This window comes from Zonotrichia leucophrys, chromosome 2, assembly GCF_028769735.1.
Source record: "Zonotrichia leucophrys gambelii isolate GWCS_2022_RI chromosome 2, RI_Zleu_2.0, whole genome shotgun sequence".
Lineage (NCBI taxonomy): Eukaryota > Metazoa > Chordata > Aves > Passeriformes > Passerellidae > Zonotrichia > Zonotrichia leucophrys.
The window spans coordinates 82,820,037-82,839,117 of record NC_088171.1 but is presented as its reverse complement, the minus strand read 5'-3'; the positions used below and the strand labels follow the sequence as shown (position 1 = coordinate 82,839,117).

Genomic DNA, 19,081 nt, shown 5'->3' with positions numbered 1-19,081 from the left:
GCGGGTCGGTCCCCGCACTGCCCGCCGGCCGCCGCCCCGCCGAGCCCCGCAGCGGCGGTGCCGCCAGGCGGGCGGGGGGCGCGGCGGGGCCGTGCGGCGCTGCCCGGGCGGGCGGCCCCTCTCCCGAACAAAGGGCCGAGCGCGCCGCGGGCCGGCGCGGGCACGGCGGGGGCTGCGCGGGCGGGCTCCGACCCCCCCGCCCGCCTCGGGGGGAGGCGCCCGGAGCGGCGCGGGGCCCGGCCCGCCGGGAGCCGCCGGGGATTGGCTCGGCCGAGCGCGATCCGAAGGTGCCGGGGAAGCCATCTGCAGCGCAGGCGGTTTCGCCGCCGCTGTGCGGGGGGAGGGAGGGGGCTCTCCCGTGCGGGAGGCTGGGGGATTTTTTTTTCCCTTCCTACCTTTCCCCCCCACCACCACCACCCTCCTCCTTCTTCCTTTTCACGGGATCATGGCCACGGCGGCGGGGCCGTGATGTCCGCGGGAGCAGCCCCGCTGCGGCAATGCTCCCCGCCGCAGCTCTAGGCAGGGGAGGCGTTTGAGCGGCGGCCGCACATCCTCCGGCACCGCCGCCTCTCCGCGCCCCGGACCGGCGGAGAGGCGCTTCGCCGCCCGCCCGCCAACAGCGCACCCGCCGAGCCGGGCTTTAAATTGATAACAACCACACTAGAGCCCCGCCGGTGCTCAGAGGCGGCGGGGATCGCAGAGCCGCGCACAACATGGCCACTCTGCTGCGGAAAATCGGGCTGATCCGGCTGCACAGCCGGGACACCGAGGACCCCAAGCACCACCACCACCGCAGCAGCAGCCAGCAGGGCTCCTCGCTCCGCGGCAGAGGCAACCAGAAGAACAGCAGCAACAAGCCGCAGCCGCAGGGCCCCCCCGGCGGCGGCTGCAGCAGCAGCAGCAGCGAGGGCAGCCCCGGCGGCCACAAGAACAAGAAGGCGCCGGAGCCGGCCAAGCAGCCCCCGCAGCAGGCGCGCTCGGGAGTCGGCCGGGAGAAGCCGCGGGAGCCGGGCAGGGAGCCCGGCGCCGGCAAGGAGGCGGCGCAGCGGCCCGGCCCCGGCTCCGGCCCCGGGTGCGGGTCGGGGCCGGCGGCGCTGGTGCCCGCGGGCCGGCAGCAGCACTGCACGCAGGTGCGGACCCGGCGGCTGATGAAGGAGCTGCAGGACATCGCGCGGCTCAGCGACCGCTTCATCTCGGTGGAGCTGGTGGACGAGAGCCTCTTCGACTGGAACGTGAAGCTGCACCAGGTGGACAAGGACTCGGTGCTGTGGCAGGACATGAAGGAGACCAACACGGAGTACATCCTGCTCAACCTCACCTTCCCCGACAACTTCCCCTTCTCGCCGCCCTTCATGAGGGTGCTTAGCCCCCGCCTGGAGAACGGCTACGTCCTGGATGGCGGGGCCATCTGCATGGAGCTGCTCACCCCCCGCGGCTGGTCCAGCGCTTACACCGTGGAGGCCGTCATGAGGCAGTTCGCCGCCAGCCTGGTCAAGGGGCAGGTAGGGCTCCCTGCTCGCCGAGGAGCACACGCATCCATCGCTCGGGGTGCGGGCTGAGCGGGGTTCGGGTGGGAACCCCAAAGGGTTTGCCCAGCCAGCGGGCCCGTTCCTCCCCGAGTACCTGGTGTCACCGGTGGGCGAAGGCAGGGACACACGTGTTTGCCTCCGAGGTCCCTTCTCCGGCAGGTGCGGCAGAGGTGCGGGGCAGCTTGGAGGGACGAGGAGCACATGCATCCATCGTGTCCTCCCGCCCGGCTTTTGTCCCTGTGCCTGGCTCTGCCGCCTGCGGCACACCAAGATACTGTGCTCGTTGGCCCTGATGGGCACCTCACAGCAAAAGGGGGCTCTCCGGGCTCCAGCGGGGTTTGGGATTGGTGCCTCCTGCCCTTCACCAAGCAGTCGGCCATGCTCGCTGTTCCCTCGCGTGCAGTGCTGCCGCTGGCGGAGGGCGCGACGCTGGAGCTGCTGCCCCCGGGTCTTTGTCTGTGCTGTCCCGCACAGCATCCCTCCGGGGACGGGGGGCCACCCCGGCCTTGGGGCTTCGCACACTGCGCTGAGTGTGCCACGGGGTCACGCCAGAAGTCGTGCCCGAGCTGCTGGCAAACTTGTACAGGTTTGTACAAATCGTCCGGCCCGAAAGGAACAAGTAATTTGGGCTGGGTGCTGCAGCTGCAGCAGTCAGATGGTTCCTGCCAGCTCTCCTCTTCAAAGGAGGTGATCGGTTCTTCCGGCAGAGGATCTCGTCTGACCTGAATCGCTGCATTTTATGCTGCTTTTTTTCCCCCTTTTTCTCCTGCAGAATACCCGTAGAAGAGAAATATTTCATAAGCCGTTTTTAATAAATGGGCGAATATTGCTAGTAGGCAGTAGTTCTTTATGCTTTATATTACCCTTTGTATTATAGTGGGCAGTGCACACATGGCTGTGACAGGGTGGTTTTCCTGTTCGTGAATGCCCTTGAACTCGGAGGACCTGCACAGCTCCCTGTCTGTCAGCAAATTATACTAAGTAACTTAAATTTATATCTTGGCAAGGAGGTGGGGAAAGAATAAATAATAACATACTTTTTATTTGATTAAAAATGAGGTTACTCCTGTTGCTTCTGTAGAACTGCTTGCCTGAGCAGAAGTAAAGGTTTGTTTCTTCTTAAGACTGAAATTAATTTTGATTTTTCAACAGGCTCTTTTGTAAGTGGCATGTCCTCCTTTAACCTATTTGGTTTGCGCCTACTGCTCCTTTTTTTAAAATCAGATAGTATTTTTCTCTGCACTTCATTTCAATAGGTCAAGTTTCCTAGGTCACCTTGGGATATAAAAAAAATCTACCAAGAAGAAAAAAAAGTTTTAATTAACACAGAGGCTGAGGTACGTTGAAATTCTGTAACTGCTCTTACTGCATTACACTGTTTGTTAACCTGTCACTTTTTAGAGAGGTCATAGTTGTGAGGTTGTTATTTGTCACAATAATTTAGAAAGACAGTGCTAAATTCTCTCATTTTATAACAATTCAACCTCTTCCTGAGGTGTTGAATGTAAAAGGGGTTCAATGAATATTTACTGGGATCATAAAATGGCTCAGTGAAGAGAAGCGCTGTATTGTTTTATTAGTAATAAATTCTCAGCTATATAATCTGACAATTTTCTTCCCTAAACCACTAAAAAGATTTCCAGAAAGTAGTAGCAATTTTTTATTACCACAGGATGTTTATGTGTGCATCATTAACAAACACATTTAAAAAGCAAGAGTTTCAATAACATTCTTCCAGAAGTTTGCAAAGTCAATTATGACAGAAGGAGAATTGGGATTTAAAAAAAAAAAAAAAGCAGAAATAAACTGCTGACAGTAACTTAGTGGTTAAATTGATATAACATGGCACGTGTCAACCTCTCAGATTGTTCAATCCAAGTGGAAAGGTTATTAGGCAGTACAGTCAATACATTTATTTTCTGGGTTAGAGAGATGTTGCCTGCAGTGGGTTTGCCGGCCTGTCACCGTAGCTGGGCTCTGTGTCATGGGAGCCACGTTTCTGTAATTGCACTCCCCTCGTTATGTAATCCCCACTCCATTGCATAATAGGGCTCAAAATACGGCTGGCGCTCCCCTGTCCCTGTTTCATTTTACAGGTGATCCACTTTAGACCAGTTAGTTTTTGAAAATAAAGATGGAGCCAACGGAGCATGTAGGGCTGAGGTGCTGCATTCCCCAGCGCCGTGTGCCCGGCTTTGGGTGACTCCTGCCGTGCCGTGGGCAGTCTTGGTGCCTGCAAGAAGCCATCCCAAACAAATAGCTGTGGCTGTCACCAGGTTAATTGTGTCATTTCTGTAAGCTGCCTGCAACCTGCAATAGCATGAAATATTCAAGATGCAGTTCATCAGCAAGGCTAGAAGGGTGAGGGCCATTCTCCATCGCCTCAGAATGAACCTGCCTGAGCAAATGGCAGCAGCCATTGGGCTGAGGGGGAAGATGGGGCACTGCTGCCACCAGTGAGTCAAAGGGACCTTCCAGAGAATTGCCACTGGTTCCCAGCAATGATTTAGCATGAAATCACCATGAATCCTCCAGCCTGTGACGCATCCACGAGTGCGCCTGGCTGGCACGGGTGCCAGTGTGAGTGAGCAGGGCTGAGCGTTCTGCTGGCACACCTTCCTCCTTGGGGCAGGCCAGGGGATCCAACCAAGGTGGCTCATTTTGTTGGGCATTTCTCGTCAGTCCCATTTTGCTGAGCCAGCTGTGGCACTGTAATTCTCTGCTGGTTCTTCAAAGAGAAACAGCATTTCTTTGTCTCTTGGTAGAGCTGGTAGTAGCTGTGAGCATGTATGACCTTCTGTTTTTTGACAGAGCAATCCAAAAGCAGATAAAAGTAACATTGAAAATACATTTTCAGACAGTTAAGATTCTTGACAAACTCAAAAGTTTTTTCATGGATTTCACAGACTTTTTTGCAGAGTAGAATAGAAATTGCAATAAGTCATTCTGACATCTCATGGGATGTCACTCAGGCGTTGTCTCTGTATAGAAACTTAAATGTGTAACAGAGAAATTAAGCACTTTTCTGTTACTTTTCAGCATTGCATGTGTAAGTGGCAAAACCTGTGTCCAAGTTCCCAGGCCTGGGCATACCTCTCAGGGTTTGGATTTTAAAGCAGGGTGCTTGATTTCACCAAGCGGGAACCATATGCCTCAGGTGACCTTGCTTGAGAGATGCCCTACCTTATGGGATGCCATCATGAATCTAGCATTGTATTTTTAGATTTTTTTTTGTCTGTAAATAAAAATGTTCAAAGTGAAAGAGAGGTGACTTTTGTTTGAATATAACAATTCAACAGCCCCAAATTTAACTTTTTTTTTCCCTCCTCAGTTTTCAAGGAAAAAAATGTTAATTAACAAACAAGTTGGGGTTTGTTTGGTTGGTTGCTTCAGCTATTCAGCTGAGAAAATCAATTATTCACACAGCTCTAGTCAGTATCTTGAGGGGAATTCTCAGTACATCAAAGGCCAAAGACTGTTTATCTGTCTGGGATCCAGAATCCTATTTTAAAAGACTTGGTGTTGTCCTTAACTCAACTGTAGCCTTGCTCTTAAAGGGATGACTTTGTACTTGCTTCCTGCACTGTCAGCTGCTCGCTGGCTCCTGTCATCACAGGCAAGAGCTTGGCCCTGCTGAACCAGCGAAACAGTCGCTGTGAGCTGCTGTGGAGCTGGGGTGCCAGCCAGGGAGGTGGGGTGATGCTAATGAAATAATTTAAATATCAGTTGTTTATCATCCTGGAGGCAACTGTTCAACCTATCTGTCTAGGCAGAGCTTCCCTTGCCTGCCTCTCTGTGTCTATCCAGGCTGTGCAGGTGGGCCATGGAGTGTTACTCCTTCTTAGCCCTTTAAAATGATTTATTGGTGATTTCAGAGAGAGGTTTAACAATTAGTCAGTTGCTCTCCACTTCCAGATAATGGTGTCATTGTCACAATAATATCAATAATGGAAGGAAGGAAGGAGGAATGGTACTGGGTCACAGCAGGAGGTTCATCATGGCTCTCTTTGTGTGACAATGCACACAGGTGAGACCAATGCCCATGTTTCAGGAAGGAGTTATCTCTCTCCTTTGAAAACATGGTAGATGATGTGGTCCCAAAGGAAAAGGAGCCAACTTTGCCCAAAAGTAAGACAGGGTTTTGTGTCTTCTAATAGATATGTTGTTTCTCACTGGACAGAATGGTTTGGTGGATGCTTAAAAGAGGGCAAAGCTATATACACCAGTATCTAAGTAATGCATCAGGGTTTTGGTTTTTTTTCTTTTTTTGAGAGCAACAAACAGAGCTGCCCCTGATGCCTTGGGGACTTCAGATGTGAGCTTGCAGTAGTGCTGACCAGTAGCACTTGTCCTCTTTTCTTTTTACAAGTCCCTTGTTCTGTCTGTGGAGGCTGGGGACCGGACTGCCAGACAAAGGCAGCTGTCAGGTAACTGCCAGCTCTGCAGATTGTCATGGAAAAAAGTCTTCATTTGAGGGAAGTACTCCCTTGCTCTTCCAGTGAATAGGAGGAACATAAAAAATTTTCCAGGATTCTTGCAGGGAATGGAAGAAACATAGAAATTTTGCCAGGACATATTACAATAGGAACAGGGTACCCCTAATTGTGAGTATTGTTGCTGTTGTGGGCTTTTATATAATAATTAAGATAAAAATCAAAAGATAGTTTATATTTAAGCTTTAATTTTGTATCAGAAAAGTTCCTGAATTCAAATAAAAGTTGTTGATGTCTTTGATCCCTCACATTGCAGCATTAGAAATACCTCAGTGGGGCCCTGTTCATTTGCTTCAAATGCTGTGTGCCATGTATGACTATTGAAAGGATTTATCTTTCCATTTTAAAGATTCAAATATCTCAGCTGAGTTTTACCAGACTGAAACAGCAGAAATGGGCTTGTTTTATGACAAACAGCTACAGAAGGTAGCTGTTAATCATAGTCTAAATTACTCCCTCTTCATCCTTTCAAACACAAGTGTGAGCGAGCAGATAGCAGATGGGACTTGCACAGTGTCCAGGAGGTCAGCAGACTCCAGGTCTTTCAAATATGTATAGCAGAAATTAATTGCAGATCCATGGGTTTTCATACTCCAGATGCTGGGTTTGAGGAGTGTAGCCATGAATAAATCAGCTAATCTCAAAGGCTGCAGAAATGTACAGAGAGCACAGTGGTCTCTGAATTATTTGGAGCCATTGTATCTTATTAGGCCCTTAAAAATTGAATTGTTTTACTTTTTTTGCTTTTGATTAGTTGCCTGAGCAAGTGATTACGGTTATCCTCAAGAGGGGGAATGTTGCTTTAGGTCTAGGGGTGAAAAACATCGACTCATATACAAGGATGACAGAGGAGACCAAGACTGTGTTAGGGGACTTGTCTCCCATGAAAAGGTATAAATGCTGGGCCAAAGAGATGACAGAATATTGTTTGTCTGCAATGTCTCCTTCATTTCATTTGAGAAACATAGGATTGGAAGCTGAAGTTTAAGTGGAGCATATGTATTGAGATGCTGGGCCTGATTAACGGGCTGGAAAAAATAATTGTTCATGTGTACTCTGATATATTGGTGTTCTGACCATCCACTATTATTATGCAAATATATTCTGCTGAGAGGAATGAAGACACAGGGATTCCAACTCATTGAAATAGGAGGTTGGTTTAATTCTTTTAAAAAGCAGAGGGAACATAATCTCCATTTTTCTCCTTCAAAGCATAAAAATGAAAATTTTAAAATACTTTCAACTATCCCCATTACTGTTAAAATAGTTATCAAATAAACGAAATCCCTAAATTAAGCCAAATTACTAATTTTAAAACACGCTTTTATTCTTCTTGGTATTACTTAGCTGATCTCCTAAATAAAAATTGGAAAGAATTGTGGCTTTGGATTTTGTGAGAAAATTGAATTTGCTGAAAAGAGCAAGAGTCTTCTTCCCTGCATTATATAAGAAGTGCTCATTTTCTTCAGGGTGAGTGTTCAGGCAGAGAGAACCATGTAGCATTGGGGTGCTTTGTCAGATACTTCATTGAAAATTGTGTTTTTCAGATGCAGAAAGCCTAGTCACGAAGGGTGATGTCCTGAAGGAGTAACCTAAATAACCCACTTTCTATTGTGAGGAAGATTTACTCTTCCTTTTACAGGCTAGCCTTGAAAATATGCAGCTTTCCTAGCATCCACACAATGCCCAGGGATTTCCATGCATGACCGGATACTTCCAGATTGAAGATTTGTAACTCCACAGTAATTCAGCTCCTTATATGCTGGGAGTCTGATTGCCAGGCATGGCATGATTCGTGCCATGTCCCCCTGTGGGCATCTGCTCTCACAAAGTGGGACGGTGGTTAAGTAACATAATATTTACTGCGTTTCTTTTTCCAGCCTCAGCTCCTTGGGGCTGGTGAGAGAGTCAGGGAAGGGCTCTTCTTTTCCTTGACGTATTCAGTCCTTCACATGCAGTTTCCAGTTTTCCCCTGTGAATGCCAAAAAAGGTAATGCTGACTTTCAGTGCAAAGGGAGATGGGCGGTGGGAGGATTGCTGGGTGCAATTCCTCTGCATTGAACAGGGAGAACCTCAGATGCTGCGGTAGTTACGCTGGCTGAATGGCTCAAAATGTGTCTTAATTGTAAGGTGCACAGGATCAAGTTGTTGCACTTGTAAATGGAATAGCAGGTTTCTCATGGATATCATTGTATTTTTTGAAAGTGCGGGGTCTGGTCTGTGTTGCACTCCACAAGTCATTTCTGGAGGCTGCTGAGCGTTACACGGTGTTGGCCTCGAACTCCATCTGGAAACAGCAGTAACTGAGTAGGTCCTGGAAGTCTCAGGACAAGCTTTACAGGAAGGATGCGATACTGTTACCTAACTTGGCTCGCAGTGGAATGAGCGCTGCACTGGGGAAAGTGCCTGAGCTGGGGAGAAGAGTAGGTGTGCTTTGATGAAAGTGAATTTGTAGTCCTTGCCAGTGTGCGCAGAACAGGTAAGTGGGCATCACACTTCAGATGTTCAGGTGATTGCTCTTCTGAAACAGAATCAAGGTGCCAGTCTGATTCACCCTATTCCCATTCAAAGTCACACTGAGGAAGGACACATCAGGCATGTCCACGTGGCAGGTGCGTGCCTGCCTCGTGCACGTGCAGAGTTTGTCCTTGGAAAATGTCTTTTTATCTGCTTGACGATCTTGTGCGTTTGCTTTGTTAAAATCAATGATTCTCATTGATTTAATCCTTTGCTGCACAGGCTCTCCAAAAGCCATGGAACTTGTCATGGTCCCACTTCTTCCTGGTCAAACCACCGCAGAACTTCTGTAGTGACACCTTGATAGAGTTACAAGTCAGCTATAATCCCAAACCTGCATTGAAAGATGAGTGAAAGTAAACCCGAGGAAGGAAGACATAAGCCTGTGTTATGAAATGGCCTGGAGCTCAGATGCTTGTCATAGTCAGGCTTTATGAGCTGTGGAATGACTTGGTATTTCTCCTGTTTCTAGGCTCATGCTACAAAGGGTAACAAGCCCCCAGCTGCAGTAAGAAGGACTCATTTCCATAATACATATCCGTGAAAAAACAAAGCATCATTAAACAGAAGAAACTGATGTTATTAGTTTTTCAGATTTTCTATTAATTTCTAAAAATGTTAAATTTTCTGTGAATTTAATAGTATTATTTCCATTAAAATATACCTGGCATTGAAGTGTTCTATAATTATTTGTGGGAGGAGGTTGGGAGCACTTAGCCTGAGAAAAGTTGATCTGCGTTTGCCTTCCAGGTTTTGCCACTGACTTAGGTGCAGTCATATAACTTCACTATATTCCTCTTTCCCACATGTAAAGTGCAGGCAAACTTATAAATGACCCACAGGTCATTTGAGGATATGTGCTTGAAGCACTCAGAGGCCTCTCTGAGTAGATGTCCATGTGCATCAGTATGAAACATACTGCAGTCAAGAGATTGGCACATTCATATAAATAGCAGTAGAAAAGCACGTCCACTTGTGACTCTCATCTTACTAAATTTGGGTTTAACTCGATTAGATGTTCCCAGAGGCAACCTGCTTTTTACTACTGTTTTGCTCTTGTTTTTTTGTTTTTGTTTTAGCATTGTAAAACTTAGGGGAAGGTGAAGATAGGCATTGTTGTGGTGTCTTTGTCTTTAAAGCCTGTCACAAAGGGTGGTTGGGTTGGCTTTGCTTTGGTTGGGTTCACACCCATGAGTGTGTTTGACTGGGGTAGCTTCAGGTTCCTGATGTGGAGGACCTGTGGGCTTGTGCAGAGCTGCTGTCGTGTTCCTTCTCGCCTGGACGGGCCCTCAGGAACTCTACCAGTGCCTGATTCCACGTACAGGTGGCCCAGGAGGCTCAGCAAAAGATTGAGAATACATAGGAGAGAAAACATCCCTCTGTCACCTAGACTAGCAAGTGCCCTTCTGGTGGCAGGAACAGGGGCTGCCTCTTTTGACAGAAGCCCACCATGTTGTTGTACCTTCAGCCCTGGAGATGCTTGAGTCACCAATAATGCAGCCAGCCACCCAAATTTTCTTATTCTTTTGCCAGCACCTATTAAATGCAGGGAGGGAGTTTCTACACCCTCACCTGTGCTGAAATCAAGCTGCCAGCTCGGTGCTGCCTCAGGGAGAGGCGAGGGGGAGCAGCACAGTGCTCTGTGGCTGTCAGACACAGATTGGGGCTGTAAGCGTTTGTATCGATTAAGAGCTACTGGCACCAGGCTACTGGCACGGACAAATGAGCATGAATAATTACTCAGCTGCAACTCAGTTTTCTTTTTCCTGGACAAAGAACAGTTATACTCCCAGAAGGCAGAATTTATAGGATACTTTAAAGCCAGAACTTCCTATGTTTTCACTTCTCTTATGGATTATTCTTAAAAAGGAGACCAAAAAAGGCATGGAAGTACTGCTTTGGAAATTACACATTTGCAGGAAAACCTCCTTGTTTTAATTCACTTATGCTGCAGCATTATGAGTATTTGTCTGTATCACTTTCTGTACCGCTTCACTTTAGCTATAGCTAATAATCATATACAGTGCAATATAAATTGTGTGCAGTTTTTGAGACATGATTAACTGTGCCTCATCAGTACATGAAGGAAAAAAATTATAAACCATGTAATTGGGGGGAGAGACTGTGTATATTGCGCTCTAAGAGCGATGTTGTGACACATTGCAATCACTGCACTGAGAGCATGACAGTACTCACTTCAGCATCACTCTGCTTTTGAATGTGTCTCTAAAGCCAGTGGAAATATTTTCCTCTGAAAACTTGTTTAAATACTCTAGGATAAGGCTGGTTCAGGCTTGAGCGCTGAGTGCCTCTGTTCCTTATCAGAAAATGTTTGAGTGTGTTTGCATAGAATAGTTGGGGCCCAAAGCCATTAGTCACTGGCACATTATGGAACATGTACGTACTGGAAACTCATAGCATGCTTCAATATTTAGGAAATCCATGGATTTTGTGTCATACGTGGAGAAACCTGGCACAACAGACTTGGAAAATGGGCATGTCATTGTGGATCATCTTCCTGTCCATGGAGGGATCGCCATAGATGCCATGTCTGGCGTCTTCTGTGTGCTTCTCTCTCTCTGCTTGTTTTTCATCTCTTGACATTTACCTAGGGTTGGGTCAGCAGAACCTGCTGTAGAGATCTGTTATGAGATGGAGGCAGAAAAGAGAGCTGCAGCCATCCGTGTGTCCTTATGCTGGCTTACAGGATGGGCCAAGGTTAGCCCCACATGCAGAAGGCTTGTGTGATTTGCCCTTGGGAAACCAGCCTGGAGTTATTTGCATTGCCAGGACTAATGAGAGTACACAGGGCTGAGGAGATTGTGTTAAGAGCTGTGCTAACAACGTGAAGGTTTGCCTGCTTCTGAGTCTCTTAGCTGTGCACTACTGGAAATTTACACAGCTTTTTGTTAGCTGGTCCAAGTAAAACGCCTGGATGTGACTGAAGGTTTGCTGTGACACCTCAGAGATCCACAGCACTGGAGCTTACATTGTTTCCACAATAACATCAGCCCTGTAAGGACTCATGGCTGTGTACGCTAAATCTCTGAAAGTTTGGGGCCTAATAAAGCAGGGAGTGGCATCAGGAGTGGACTGAGCACAACCTAGAAGGGTTCAGGACCTGGCTGTGTAGTGCCACAGCTGGCCTGTGTTGGCAGTTCAGCTCCAAGTGTCTAAGCTGGACTTGGAGACCGCCACAAGTCCCTTCCAGACAGTGCTTTTGGTGATGGCATGATCCTGTGGAAGGCTGACCTCTGTTACATAGTCCCATCCTTCTAGGGAGTGCCAACAGGACACACATGGAAGCACACATGGTTCTGCCCTAAAATCATTGGGTTGGGATCTGGGAGCTACTATCATTTATTTGACAAGAGAGGGAACTCTCTTTGTCCAGAGAAGTCCTCTTGAGGCTCTCCTGACTCTGGAAGGACCAGAAAAAATGGCAAGACTGCTTTTCATGGCACCATAGGCCAGCTGTGGGTAAATACATGGTCATAGTGGGCTCAAGAGTCTCAGGCTTCATATTTGGCTTCTGTACAGGATGTAACTCTGTCTTTGACTACTTTGTGATCTGGTGATGCTGGGGAAGAATTGACATGGCACATTGCTGACAGTGGTACTGACAGATTTGAAAGAGCTAATAGTTCCTGAGCTGGATGTTTTTCAGGATATGCTTCAGTGTCACACAGCATTATGAAGGGGAGATGTGTTCACAGAGACTACTGTGGCATCACCTGGAAGTAGACAAGCTACCAGATTTGCCCACAGAGGTCTGTAGATGTGAATGTGTCATGTTTTAACCTCTGATACAACCAAATGCTACACAGTCACTCCCTGGCTGGGGAGGAGAATCAGAAAAAAGAGTAAAAACTTGTGGGTGAGATAAGGAGTTTGATAATTGAAACTAAGTAAAATATAATGCTAATAATTATAACAAAAAAATGTAAATTAAAAACAGACAAAAAACCCACAAGAAAACCTAGTGATGCACAATACCATTACTCAACAACCCCTGACAGATGCCCAGCCCCATCCCCAAGCAGTGATTGGCCCCTCCCAGCCAACTCTCCTCAGTTAATATGCTGGGCATGATGTTCTGTGATGTGGAACATCTCTTTGGCCAGTTCAGCTCGCTGTCCTGGCGATGTTCCCTCTTGGCTTCTGGTGTGCCTGCTCACTGGTAGAGCACAAGGCACTGTGAAAAATCCTTGGCTTAGTGTGAGCATTGCTCAACATCAACTAAAACATCAGCGTGTTATCGACATCATTCTCATGCTGAATCCAAACCACCACTTCTGCTAGAAAGAAAATGAACTCTATTACAACTGAAACCAGGACAGGGGGACAAATCATACATGAGATTCACCTTGGGTCTTCTGCTGAGCATGGCAGGAGGGAGTGGTTGGTCCCTCTGTATGGCCAGGGCATTGAGAAGGCTGCCCACGGCAGATCATGTTCCAGGAGATCTTTCTGCCACCATTATCAGGGTTCTAGACTGGATGCTCATCAGCTGTTTGTGCAGGCTCATTAGTTTGGGCAAAGCCTGGGTGAGGGGCATGCAATTGCTCGCTGTGCCACGCAGGCTGGCCGCAGCAGGAGCGCGAGCGAGGGAGGAGGCTGAGCGCAGCGCACGTCCCCTGCGCCTCAGCACGGCTGCATAAAACCAGTTGGGTGCTGTGGCATTGCTTTCACCTTTCATATGTTTCTAGCTTGTTAAAATTATATCTTGGTAAGTACATGAAGTCACAGCAGATGGCAAAATCTGAAACGTTCTCTCCAACTCTTTAATTAGGTTTTCAGTTATCCCTTTATGAAAGGCGCTCTGCAAGTGTCTGAAAGTATTGCAAGTATTTAAATATGCTCCTGGTGCGACTTCTCAGAGCTGAAGTTGACAGTGATATCTTTATGAAAGGCTCCTTGGGGTTTTGCTGTTTTTTTTAACCTCTTGTGGAACGTTTTGATCTTGTTCAGATAACAGTTTGATATCTTTCCTTGACGTGGTGCCGGACACATCCAAAAGTCAGCCATGCCAGTGATGATCTGTATTCCCTACCCTGGCAGTAGTGGCACATGTGGTTTGGGGATTGGTCAAAATGCAGTTGTGCCTGACAGAGCTGTGGACAGCACATATTTACATACTGTATTTACCATCACTGCCATGTTTACAGAATGCAGCAGCTCACAGGCTGCCCAGAGCTACTTGTTTAAGTAGCAGGCAGAAAATAAACTGTAGTCAGGGCTGGTAGCAGTATCTGGTAATACATATGACACTTTCTTCTATAATTGCATCCAAAATGACATTTTTAGCTTAAATTTGGGAAGAGTTTTTTGGGAATGGCAAAAAAATAAAAATCAGTAAAGACAGTAGATACCACCCAAGTATAGGCTTGAAAACATCTGAAGTTGGTCAGCTGAAATTCCAGCCTTCCTTCTTTTTACCCCAGGTTTACTTGAGGCACCAAATAGGGAAACTTTCAGTCTAGGAGGTTAAATTTTATCCAGATTATAAACAGCTGACAGGATATTGGTTAATAAGAGACAGTGCTGACCATGCCACCCATAGTTCCTGTATAAGCATAGAAATACATGGACTGCAGCAGGGTAGAATTAGCTGGCCTTTGATGGTGCAGTTTGCATACAACCTGTATATGGTACCAAAGTGAAAGTGGGTTTAATGATCCCTTGCATTAATAACAGAAAGATTTCAGAATAAACTCATTAAATGATGCTCCTTTCATCTGATACGGCTCCAGTAACATTTTACATGATGTGATGATCCTTACCACATCATTACGACACCAGAGAATTCTTACATTCCTGCTTTGAAAGCTGTACATAATCAACACCAAACATGAGCTGTTCACAATGCAAAGGTCCTACTTCTACGTACAGCTTGGTATTAATACTTTGTAAAAGCTGGGTGAGATGTGAATCATACTGTTCTAGGTCCTATGCATATAATTCAGAAAGGTATCAAAGCCTTAAAGGATAAAAAATAATATGCAAACCACAAGAGATGACAAATGGATCTAATCCAGAAATTAAGCAGCAGCATAAATTTATATTTACTTTCAAAAGTATTTCATTGATGAGATTTTGAGGATAGCATTTTCTGTGCTGTTTAATCTTCTGTTGCACTTTGTTTTTTCTTTTCCTGTTTCTCTCCATGTGCTTCCAGCAAAACCTCAGATTAGGAAGAAATTTCACAATGTTTTGTAACAACAAAAATACTCCTGCAGAATAATTATGATTGATAGTTATATAGGATATAATTATGTATTATAATTATTGAATAGGATTTTTAAAATATGTTACCCAGCTTTATTTAATTATTCCATCTGTCACAACTAAAAATGAGATTTTCTAAGAAAATTTATGATCAGGACTCAATTGAGAACCATTCAGATCATCCTTATTTGGGACATATTAATTGCTGAATTTGTGTGGAGATGTAGAAGGTGTCTTGCTGTTTGGTCTATCAAGGGTTTTTTAAAGAGGAAATAGATTTCTGTCTGTAAATGGCAGCCAGGGAGAAAGGTGAGGAAAAGCATTGACAGGTTCAACAGATGTTTTGGGGAAAAACAAATGGGCATAAATTGACTGTGAGTAAATGGAGGTGGGAATTGGAGGGTGTTCGTAATCTTTGGTTAAGGTGTGCTCTGAGAGACTGCTCAAACTGCACTGAAAAATTATTTGTTAAAACAGGAGCAGCAAACAGCTTTTTCTTTCATGTGTCCATAGTTTTGCTGTAACAGGAGCAGTGCTGAACACAAAAGAGCCTCTGCAATATTGTGACTGCTTTCTAGAAAGAAATTATTTGTCCACGCTGCAGACTAACCTTACTCATTTTAGTCTGTAAAAGCCAATTTGATACTCCGAGGAGAGATTCTGTTTTCTTTTTTCCCATTTCCTCCCTTTTCTTCCCTCGATATACCTGACTATTTTCTCACTATTTGTTGCATGCTATTGCAAATGCCAATTTTTGGTTTCAATTCCAAATTGACTGTAAAATCAGGGAAGCAAAAGATGATTTTTTGAGATAAAGAACAGAAAAAAATGAGAACATCCTAAGTTGAACAGAAAAAATGATAACATGCTAACTTGGTTCTTAATAATTGTAACATTGTAATATGGTATCCGCTCATCAGAAACAATTTATTGTTAAAAAGGCTTTCAGTGCAATCTAGCAAACAATTACTAAAATTACTAGACTAGTGACTTTAATTGACTTCTATTTTGTAACAAATCCAGTAGGCATAAATACTTTAAAGGTATTTATTTTATTTTGATTATTTTTTAAAGGTATTCGTTGCTGTAGAGTGGTAATAATCTGCAGCTATAATTCTTTCTTTTATCTCTGTTGGTTGATAATTGAAGGGACCAGAGTAAAAAATAAGGTAAGATATTGATAACTCAGTAAAAGTCTCTACTGCCAAACAAAGATTTGAATTTTCATACAGCTGTGCAGTTAGAGGTAATATAATAAAGCAGGGTAATAAAAATGCAGTATATGCAAATGGGTGTGTTTTCATTAATTACCAAACTTGGCGTGAAGGGTAATAAACAAATTAGAACTTTAGATTTAAGATGGAAGCAAGGTGGTTTAAGGCACTCCTTTTAGAAAGGGCAGAGCTGTTCGTGTCTCACGGGTGGGTAGGTGGCAGGAAGAGGGATGGAGTGTGTCCCGCAGGATGGAGTGTGTCCCATGGGGATGGAGTGTGTCCCATGGGTTGGAGTGTGTGTCCCGCGGGATGGAGTGTGTCCCGTGGGGATGGAGTGTGTCCCATGGGTTGGAGTGTGTGTCCCGCGGGATGGAGTGTGTCCCATGGGATGGAGTGTGTCCCACGGGATGGAGTGTGTCCCACGGGACGGAGTGTGTCCCGCGGGATGGAGTGTGTCCCGCGGGATGGAGTGTGTCCCGCGGGATGCAGTGTGTCCCGCGGGATGCAGTATGTCCCGCGGGATGGATGTGATCTTGGTGTCCCTTTGGCAGGGGCCGAGGCACGGGCAGCCCTGAGCGCAGCCGTGCCCGGTGGTCTCTGTCTGCCAGGAGGGGTCTCACGCCAAGCACGGAATGCCGGGGATGCCTGGGAGCAGCGGGAGGGAGGCGAGCCCCGAGACACGGCCGCGGCAGCAGCCACGGGGCAGCGTGCCAGCTCAGGGCTCGCCGGGAAGGAACGGCCCCGCAGACACCTTCTTTCTTTCTTTCTTTCTTTCTTTTTCTTTTTCCCCCTCCTTTTTACCCGTTCACTGAACATTGTTTTAAATGATCTCTGATAATGCATTTATGTTTGGGAACCATGCTGGCTGGAACCCGTAAGAGAATGCCTGTCATCCTGACGAGTTGAAAAGTTAAGCTGTGATTTCCAGATGTGTGTTCACATCTTTAATGAAGGTTTTCTCTTTGTGTTTGGTGCAGGGCCGTATCTGCAGAAAAGCTGGCAAATCAAAAAAGTCGTTCAGTCGAAAGGAAGCTGAAGCAACATTTAAGAGTTTGGTGAAGACCCATGAAAAATATGGGTGGGTCACCCCGCCCGTCTCTGATGGCTGATGTTAGCAACCTGCACTTGACAGAAATGCTGAACAAAAGTACTGTGACATCTCCTCAGTGCTGTACACCGCCCATCCTTTTCTACTTCAGCTTCAGTTACATACCATGAATGTCAAGGAGACATCTAAGTTATTTATGAACAGATGTGTTTACAGAGGGAGAGAAAAAAAATATGCTGTGTAGGATTATATTTCAAGACTGGAGAATGGTCATCATTGAAGTCACTTGAGCGGATGCTGAGATTGCGTCATTTGCCCCCATACAGCCCACATTGTCTTCAGCTTCTTTCCATGACAGCAGCACCAAACAGCAGTACTGGAAAGTCTATCCATTACTGCTCAGTTCATTTAAATGTAAATGAAACAGTTAATATTTAATAGGGAAGCAGTGCATTGCAGGTACATGTTTGCTGTGCTGTTTATCTTTGTCTCCTAGCAGGTCAACATAACTTGAAGATTTGTCTTTATGTGGAACTGTGGTCTGCTGTGACTAAATTTAGACCTCATTTGTGCTCTATATATGACCTTTAATTCATAAATGAAACCAGAATTAAAATGCTGAAAGGTCCTAGTGTTGAAAAATTATTAAGTGGAATCACCCAACCGGTTACAATGTGCTCTCTGTGCTGATATTGTGATGTGCTGTTCAGAAATAAACCAGTGCAGTTAGCTGAAGGTTAGGTGGTTTTTTAAAACACGTCCACACCGGGGCTCAGAGGGGTTGGTCGGTGGTAGCAGAAAAACTATTACCCTGGCGGTACCTTCTGCAGTAGCATGTGGCCTGTCAGCTCTTCAAAGCAGCAAAACAAATGAGTGGAAATGGACAAAGCAACCTTAAAATTTTATCTGTTTAATTTTGAAATGATATGCCAGTAACAGAGTAAAAATTTTCGAGTCAAATGGAACCTGGTTTGTAAGATGATTTGCATGACTGGAATTTTTCTTTTTTATTTTTACTCAATAGACATTGTATGTACTTAGAGCCCAGTATCTAAGAAAACCCACTGATGTATATAAATGTCCTATTATTTAATCATTAAAATTTAAGTTTTCTGGTAAACAAATTGAAAAAAACAACTTTCTAAGGGACTCCATAAAAGCTGAAGGTAATGTTAAGAATGGTCTAGAAAAGCATTAAAAAATGTGGATTCCGAATGGAAAATCGTATTGGACACGTGCTGAATAAAATCACCAGTATCGTTTCTGCTGCCTCGGGAATTCAATCATTTTGGCCAGCTTTTGTAGTCAAAGTAATGGGTTTTCTGTTGTGAGATTCTAAGCACCATATAGATGTATCTGTTGTGGTGGTATTTTAATTGAAAGTAGGACGGTATCGATTGTAAGACTGATTTGGAGGGGGAAGGCAGTGTGTGTTTGGAAGCACTTTCCATTATACGGCTAACACAAGAACAAACCGAAATGGTTGACCAGTTTCTGTTTTTGTTACAGCAACACTGGAGACTGTACAGAGAGCTTGGGGGTCTGGAGTTTGATTTAAAACCACATGCAGCATAGAAGAACAAAAGGAGTACAATGGAGTTCAAGCACAAGAGAAGAAGCAGCAGAGCAGATATTCTTGCAGTGTTGGTGCAAAAACGCTGTTCAGTGAGGCTGTTGAGCTTTGTCAGCTAGACAGAGAGAAAAATAATCAAAGCCTTCACCAAAAGGAATATGCAGGTCCGAGCCACTCAGTTTTGTGGGCACTGCAAGAACCTGGTTTCTTGCACTTCTGATCTCCATCAGTAGTCACTTCTCTTTCTCCTCTGATCATTTGTGGTGTGCCTTAACTCAGCTACAAAGAGAAATGCCTGGTACCACAAATCTGCCCAGATCTTGCTGCCATTTATCTCACTCTGCTTTATGCTTGGAGACAAGGCTAAAAACAGTGTATATATGTACTTTTCCTCTCAAACTGCATATCAGTTCTGTGTATCCAGCAGCAGAATGTGTCTTTTGAGTGAGGAATAACATTTCAAGTAATTTACTTTCTCA

The 19,081-nt window shown here is 45.6% G+C and overlaps 1 protein-coding gene across 1 annotated transcript; it reads left to right on the top strand.

Moving 5' to 3' along the window:
* Positions 1-561: 561 nt before the first annotated feature.
* UBE2QL1 (ubiquitin conjugating enzyme E2 QL1) lies at positions 562-18,291 on the top strand. Its single transcript, XM_064705543.1, has 2 exons — positions 562-1,502; positions 16,959-18,291. The coding sequence occupies exons 1-2, from the start codon at positions 714-716 to the stop codon at positions 17,088-17,090; spliced, it is 921 nt and encodes a 306-aa protein (XP_064561613.1). The 5' UTR covers positions 562-713; the 3' UTR covers positions 17,091-18,291.
* The last annotated feature ends 790 nt before the right edge of the window (positions 18,292-19,081 follow it).